General features: G+C 33.4%; 1 protein-coding gene across 2 annotated transcripts; it reads left to right on the forward strand.

The window, feature by feature from the left end:
- The first annotated feature begins 458 nt into the window (after positions 1-458).
- On the forward strand, positions 459-2,237 carry LOC145578703 (uncharacterized). 2 transcript variants are annotated; one of them, XM_081636002.1, is made up of 3 exons: positions 459-1,424; positions 1,561-1,647; positions 1,955-2,237. In XM_081636002.1, the coding sequence occupies exons 1-3, from the start codon at positions 846-848 to the stop codon at positions 1,955-1,957; spliced, it is 669 nt and encodes a 222-aa protein (XP_081492128.1). In that variant the 5' UTR covers positions 459-845; the 3' UTR covers positions 1,958-2,237. The 2 variants fall into 2 exon arrangements, with proteins under 2 accessions (XP_081492128.1, XP_081492129.1); XM_081636003.1 differs by having other exon boundaries at positions 1,561-1,638.
- The last annotated feature ends 5,049 nt before the right edge of the window (positions 2,238-7,286 follow it).

A 7,286-nucleotide genomic window follows, 5' to 3' on the forward strand; every position in this document is an offset into this window, starting at 1 on the left:
TTGGAGGCAAAGTGAGCTCATAGTTAGGATTATTAAAAAATAAACCTTCATTGGGATTATTAGAAGTAAATCGGCAATAGTAAGGATTATTAAAGTGTATTTTTCCTTAAAATAATTGCAATATTTTAACTTTTGCGTTATTTATGTACTTACTTTGACATTATGTTATTCAAAAATGGTTGAAGTCGGTATATGAATAGTGTAAAAGTTAAATTAACGCACTACAAAGTGAATAGCCAAAGTTTATTTACTTGTATTTATTTTGAAGAAAGGGTGTAACCAAAGTTGCGCTAATCAAATTGATGCAATTAATTTGATATCGAACCAAAAAAAAAAAAAAAAAACCTTTTAAACATGAGAAAAACAAAGAGGAAAAAGCCCAAAAATAATCCGAACGTTAAAATCGGTTCTTCCTCTCTCTCTCTCTTTCCTCCCTCCTCCATCCTCCCTCCCTCCACTGTCCAACTCTCCTTTTCTCTTCCCCCCTTTCCCCTCCATATTTCTCCCTCTCTCTCTCTATCTCTCTCTTCTCAGCAATTTCTTCTCAAATACAATTCAAATCTCAAATTCCCAATTCCAATCCCATCAGCAAAAAAACCCAATTGTAAATTGCTCCAAATCTCCCCTCCTCTCAAAAACTCAGAATTTTATAACCGAAATTCAGGCAAATTCCCAGAAATTCAATCAATCAATCAAATACCCTTTACTTCAATTCATCAATGGCGTAACACCCAGATTCCAGAAGAATCAGAAAACACCCGCCAAGAACAAGAACAGGAAGAAGAAGAAGAAGAAGAAGAGGAGGAGGAGAGAGAAAATTGATTGAGAAATTCATCATCATATATATGGCGGCGATGGCTTCAGAAAGATCTAGACCTCTCCATAACTTCTCCTTACCACCACGGTTGAATTGGGGTACTCAAAAACTTCTTCGTTGCGCTAAAATCACCAATTCCAACAACCCCTCTTCCTCAAACGACGCCGTTTCCGATTCAATTCCCGGTGACCGGAAACGCCGAAACGCGTCGTTTCGATCTCCTCAACCGCCGTCGATTCGGCGCGGTGAAGTCGACAATGAAATCGAAGTCATTCGAGAAAAGCTAATGCTCAATCTTCGCTCTGAAGTCGATAAAATTAACGCCGATTATTTGGGAAATTCCGAATTTACCCCTGCGATTCCGCCGCCTCATCCGCCAGAATCTCGACCGTGGAATCTCAGAAATCGCCGGAGTCCGGCGACCGTTGAAATTTATCCGGCGACGGTGCCGGCGGAAGTTTGTGTTTCCGGGGGTGATGGCGGGAGAGCGAAGTTTTCGGTGCCGTTGTCGAGGAATGAGATTGAGGATGATTTCGTGGAGATGACGGGGAGAAGACCTCCCCGGAAACCGAAGAAACGATCTCGTTATGTTCAGAGACAATTGGATGTGAGTTTGATTAATTTCTTTTGTTTTTGCAAAAAATTTCATTTTTCTTTGAATTTTGCGGGAAATTTGAATTCAATTTTTGATCAATTTTTCGAGTTTTGATTGTTTTTAATTTGCCTTGGTTTTGATCTTACAGACGGTTTTTCCGGGGTTATGGTTGTCTGAGATTTCGCCGGAGATGTACAAAGTTAATGAGACTCCGGAGCCTCCTAAGGTTGGAAAGGTATAATTCGACCACTAATTAAATTATTTATATGAATGTAAAATTTTGATTTTTCTTTGAATTTTGGTGATATTTTTATTTTGATGTTGTTGGCGCTCGTTTCGTAATTGAATTCGGGTTCAAAAGTTTAAAACTTTGAGATTCAAGCTATAATCTAATCCACATTTGACAATGTAGTTCTTGGAAAAATGTGATTTTTATGGATTTGTAATGTTTTGGTTCAATGCTTGTGATATGTATGTATTGATTGAATGGGATTTGATTGAATGGGATTGTAAAATTTGGTTTATTTTGTTTGGTGTTGCAGTGAAAATGAGATAATCGATGGGTGGTTTTGCGGGAGTTTTGAGGTTGCTGTCCGTTGACAGTGGTAGGATATGATACAGGTAGATTAGTTCTACTGTAATTGTATTGGAATTGGAATTATAGTGTAGAAGTGTTTGTGGATCAAGGGTTTCAGGCAGAAGTGTCGGTAATTCTGTTGTATAGTTGGCCAGTTGGGAGTATAACTAGAGCTGATATGTTAGTTTCTTTTTCTTCGGAGTATTTGTTATCGATCAATCAATCAATATAATTGATTTCGTTTTCAACATTTAGAGTCATTTGAGCCTTTTCTTTCATGTGCTGCTTCTTGTGCTGTGTTTGTATCCATTCTCTTGGTTAACAGGTTAATATTTTGAGTTGAAAGCATAGCAGAACTGAGATTTAGGGCCGTTGTGGTAGAAAATGATGATTAATATTTAAAAATCCAATCTTTGCATTCATATAGTATGGAATGTCAGAACTCAGAACTCTGAAGTTTGTTTCTAATTCATTCACACTAGGGGTGAGCGTAGCAGGGTACCCTGTAAAAATATCAGGACCCGGAACCGGAACCTGTTGCAACAGGTTCCTAAAAATAGGAACCGGAACCGGAACCTGTTGCAACAGGTTCCTAAGAATTGGGAACCGGAACCTGCAGGTTCCGGTTCCTAAACAGGGTACCCTGTTTGTCAAAGTAAGCTTAATATTTACTTGATAAATTGTGACAAATTTATTATTTTTAAAATAGATGATCACAATAAATGCTTACAACTTTAGTATAGTACTTCAAATATAACAAACCAACACTAATTGTCTAGAATATTTAATACCATATAGGTTCCGGTTTCATGAACCCTATAGGGAACCTGTACTAACAGGGCACCCTACAGGTTCTAGATCCAAAATTTTATTACCCGGAACCGGAACCTGTTGCAACAGGTTCCTAATTTTATTACCCGGAACCGGAACCTGATCAACAGGTTCCGGGTTTGGAACATGCGGTTCCTAACAGGTTCCGGTTCCATATCAGGGTACCCTAAATTTTTGCTCACCCCTAATTCACACACACACACACATATATATATATATAATATATGCTGTTATATACGATTCATGTAAGTTCATATGGGGCGAAAAAATACCTCTTTTGGGCAGGTGAAACTTCTGGATCATTTGTGTCACAGGACTTGGATTTTGCTTCTTTATTTTCTTAAACTTATCGATTAGACTAAAGTATCAACTGTAACTGATTTGTTTGCATTATTCTCGAGTTTTGTTCTGGTTTCTGCAAATGCACATTATACTTGACATTCTGAACTTAGGACATTTAACTCAAAACAGTTAGGAATTACGATTTGAAGTAGAAAAATTGTGAAAGTAGGAAGTCATGTAAGTTTTGTTAATAAACTGCCTCATTTCTTCTGTTGTCTTCAGCAGAATGGAAAATGCTAGTTTATATTGCTATAACCTTTCAGGCAGCCTACCTGCATATTCTTCCCTATGCCTCTTAAGTCTGCATTATGCTGCTGCCCTCGTGTGGACAGACTATTTATGATTGGAGTCGATGTACTGAACGATTATCGACTGGCTTGTCATGGTCACATCAAAGTGTTTATAGACTTATAGTTGGTACGAGTAGTGTGAGAAGGAGAGCATGTTCTGAATTTTTGAATTTTCCCACTATAATCTGATTATTAAAAGGAAATATGGTAGTTTCTGTTTATATCTTTTGGGCTGACTCAGCCCGGCCCATTAAGCCTACACCAATTTATTATTCTTTAGAGCACGTGTAAGTTGATGAAAAAAAAACATTCACTTTGCCTTTTTGTTGGTGAAAGCATTCATTTAATACGTTTGTTGGAGGGTATTTACTATTTAGTCCCTTCCATCGGTCGAAAGGGTCTTTGCTCTTTGACCCTTGAAAAGCAAAGTTTGCTATATTTGATTATTTGATGCTCGTTTTTATTCTTGTGTAGTTGTGCACTTGTGCACCTTGGTCTAGGGATTTATTTTCTTCTTTGATATGGACAAGTAGGACAACGTTTATATTTAAGCGACATCTCTTACGCGTCAATTAGTTTCAACGACATATATTAATGTTTAAGAGTAGGGCAAAAGGTGCAATTTTTATTACTCCATATTATACTTAGTTGAATCTAGAATTGTATAACCACACTTATTTTATGAGCAAATATTTTTAAATAATTTAAAAAGGAAAATATTATATATAGCCCTTAGGACTACATATAAGAATTAAATTTGCACTTGAAAATTGTAAAAAGTTAAGAAATCATAAAAATATAAACACTAATTACGCTGATTTACGCGTGTTTTTGTCATAAATTTCTAATTTTATGCAATTTCTAATAGTGTATTTAATGTTTATATAGGGCTATATATAACACTACCCTTTAAAATTAATAATAAAAATAATGTGAGCTCTAGGTAGGTACAATCGGTTATATAGTGAAGTAAGGGGTCTCCACCCCCAAATATTGGCCATGTTTAGTAAATGGCTTTTTAGTGACTTTTTGGTTAGCTTTTGGCTTTTTTATGTGGCCAAACAACCAAAAAATGTGTTTGGTAATTGGCTTTTTAGTCAGCGAAAAAGTTGGCTTTTAAGCCAAAATGAAAAGTTGCTTTGAGTAGCTTTTTTGTTGGCTTTTGGCTTGTTGGCCTACAAATTATCTAATAAACAACCAATAACCAACAATTAATTTACCAAACACTTTTATAAACAACCAGCGTAAATAGCCAATTTCAAAAGCCATTATAAGCAACCAAATATTCCAACTGGTCAAACAAGCCAAGTGAACCAGTCAACAATCAACCGCAAACACCCATTTGCCAAACAAGGCCATTATGATAAAGTAAATGGAATAACTACTAGTGCCGGTGGTTCTTGGATCCATAACTTGAAATTTTGGACCCAACCCATTTCTGATCCAACATTTCAAATTTAAATCCATTTCGAGTTTAACCCGTAAATTATTAATTTGAGTTTAATAATTAAAAAAAAATATTAATAAGTGTTTTTCGTAATATCCATATTTACATACTCCTTGTATTTGTTTTAATTTAAGTGTTACAGGTTGACTGGACACATATGGCATGACAATGCAAAATTTTGACCAATATTATTTTTAATTATCAATAAATATAAATTATATATAAAAATAAATTAATACTATTCGAATTATATACATTGAGATAATTTCAACAAATACTCACATGACTAATTTTATTCTCATTTATAAATCACTAACATTTGTCAAAATAAATTACTATATATGTAAGTAATGAAAAAAAATCAAAGTGAGGCTTTGAAATAAAAGCGGAAGGACTAAGAAGTACTTTATTTATTTATTTATTTGCTATTTGGGAGAATTGGTAGTTAGGGCTCTATTTGGCAATTATCTTTTAACTAGCTTAACGCAATTAGTTGGTTTTTTTTTTTTTTTTTTTTTTTTTTTTTTTTTTTTTTTTTGAGGAGAAAAATAATTAGTTGTTTATGTAAAAGTGTTTGGTAAATCATTATTAGTTATTAGTTGTGTTAATTTATAAACAACCAAAAAGCTAAAAACTCTTTCAAAAAACTTCTCATATGAGATTTTTGAAAAGAAGGCTTTTTACGGGAAAGCTCTATCAAATAGCTCTTTGTCAAACACCCCAAATAGCTTTTCAAAATGCTAAAACAACTCTTTTTTGCTCCAAACATCCCCTAATTACACGTACTTGAAAATAAATTTTTAATCTGATTTAATTTCTTTTTTTTTTTTAAAATTAAAAAAACATGCAATTCTAGGTCCGTGAATCTAATCTAAATTCTGAAATTAAGATTTATGAATTCGGATTAGCATCTGTATCTATAAATTAGATTTGAATCTGGGACCCATTAGGATCCGATCCAAATTTGACTAATTGCCACCTGCCCACCTCAATAACCATGTGAAGAATTGTGGTGAGAAGTAAAATTTATAAAAGGTAGAGGGAGTTCAACGGAGTCGTTTGGCATCTCGATATTGACTCACATGTAATATGGGTTGCAAATTGATTGATGAAAATAATACTCCCTCCGTTTCAATATAATAGTCTTATATGGAGTCAATCACATAAAATAAGAAAAGAAGAATATTTGGAATCTAACATTAAAGTCGAAAACAATTTATAAATAATTTTGTCTTATTTAAATTGTTTTGATTTTTTTTGGAAAACCGTCAACCAGATTCAAGGGAATAATTTTTTTACTTAGAGCCATGTCCTAAATTCACAATCAATTAACTTAGCCAATCAAAATTTAATATGTATAAAATAGGAAATAAAAGCTAAGTTAAAAGTGAAATACATTCAATATGGGTAGATCTTTTTAAAACGCCCAAAATAGTATATGGGACTAACAAATTGAAACGGAGGGTGTAATATTTTGACAAAGAATAAAACACATTATATTAGAACAATTTAAGCATAAACCAACTAAATTATGGCGTAATTAATTTCACATTAAAACATGAAAATAATGTGGGAACGATAGTAAGAAGTAATTTTAATTAACTTATTTGAGTTGATAGTGGCGTGAATTAACACTACTTTTGTATAGTTGAATCTGTCTCGTTACGTACAAGGTACAAACGATCTCCTTAACAATCAACTTTCATGGTTGCACACCCGACCTCGGTCTCATTAGTGTAGTATAAAGAGGCGCATTAATAACAATTGTGATAAATGTCCAAATGACATTGTAATTCTATGTTATTTTTGAGAGAGGGATAGTGATTTTATTTTGCTTATTTGAGAGAACAAAGTTTATTTATTTATTTTTTAATATAGGAATCTTCAAGATTGAAAAACCAAAAAGGCAATAAATGAATTTTTGAAAACGAAAGTTCAACCAATCATGCTTTGATTAATGTTTGTAATTGTCATATTAAATATGACAAGATTTGACGAAAATTATGGCAAGGTATAATTTTCAACGGTCTCTTATTTAGCAATTAACCTCTTAGGTTAAAAAAACTTTGTCTCATAAGTTTAGTACGAAGAGGTAGATTGAGAACAGCTGTGACTGATGTCCAAATGGGAGACTCTAATTTTTGTACATTTTTTTTTTCTTTTTTTTTTTTTTTTTTTTTTTTTTTTTTTTTTTGGAAGAGAGGAGAGTGATCCTATGTACTTGAGTAGTTGAGTTAAAAATAACTTGGTTTTTTTAGGAAGCCTTCAAGTTTGAAGAAACCATAAAGCGACAAATAAGTCTTTGAAAAATGCTAGATCAATGAATCATGCTTTGACTATGTTTAGAAAATTTTGATGAATACTGTAGACACGAAAATTTTATGAGT

The sequence above is a fragment of the Chenopodium album genome, chromosome 14, assembly GCF_948465745.1.
Source record: "Chenopodium album chromosome 14, dcCheAlbu1.1, whole genome shotgun sequence".
Taxonomy (NCBI): domain Eukaryota; kingdom Viridiplantae; phylum Streptophyta; class Magnoliopsida; order Caryophyllales; family Amaranthaceae; genus Chenopodium; species Chenopodium album.

Coding starts and splice junctions, on each gene's coding strand:
- LOC145578703 (XM_081636002.1), top strand. CDS start 846: ATGGCGGCGATGGCTTCAGAAAGATCTAGACCTCTCCATAACTTCTCC. Junction 1,425..1,560: donor ATGTTCAGAGACAATTGGAT/GTGAGTTTGATT, acceptor TTGATCTTACAG/ACGGTTTTTCCGGGGTTATG.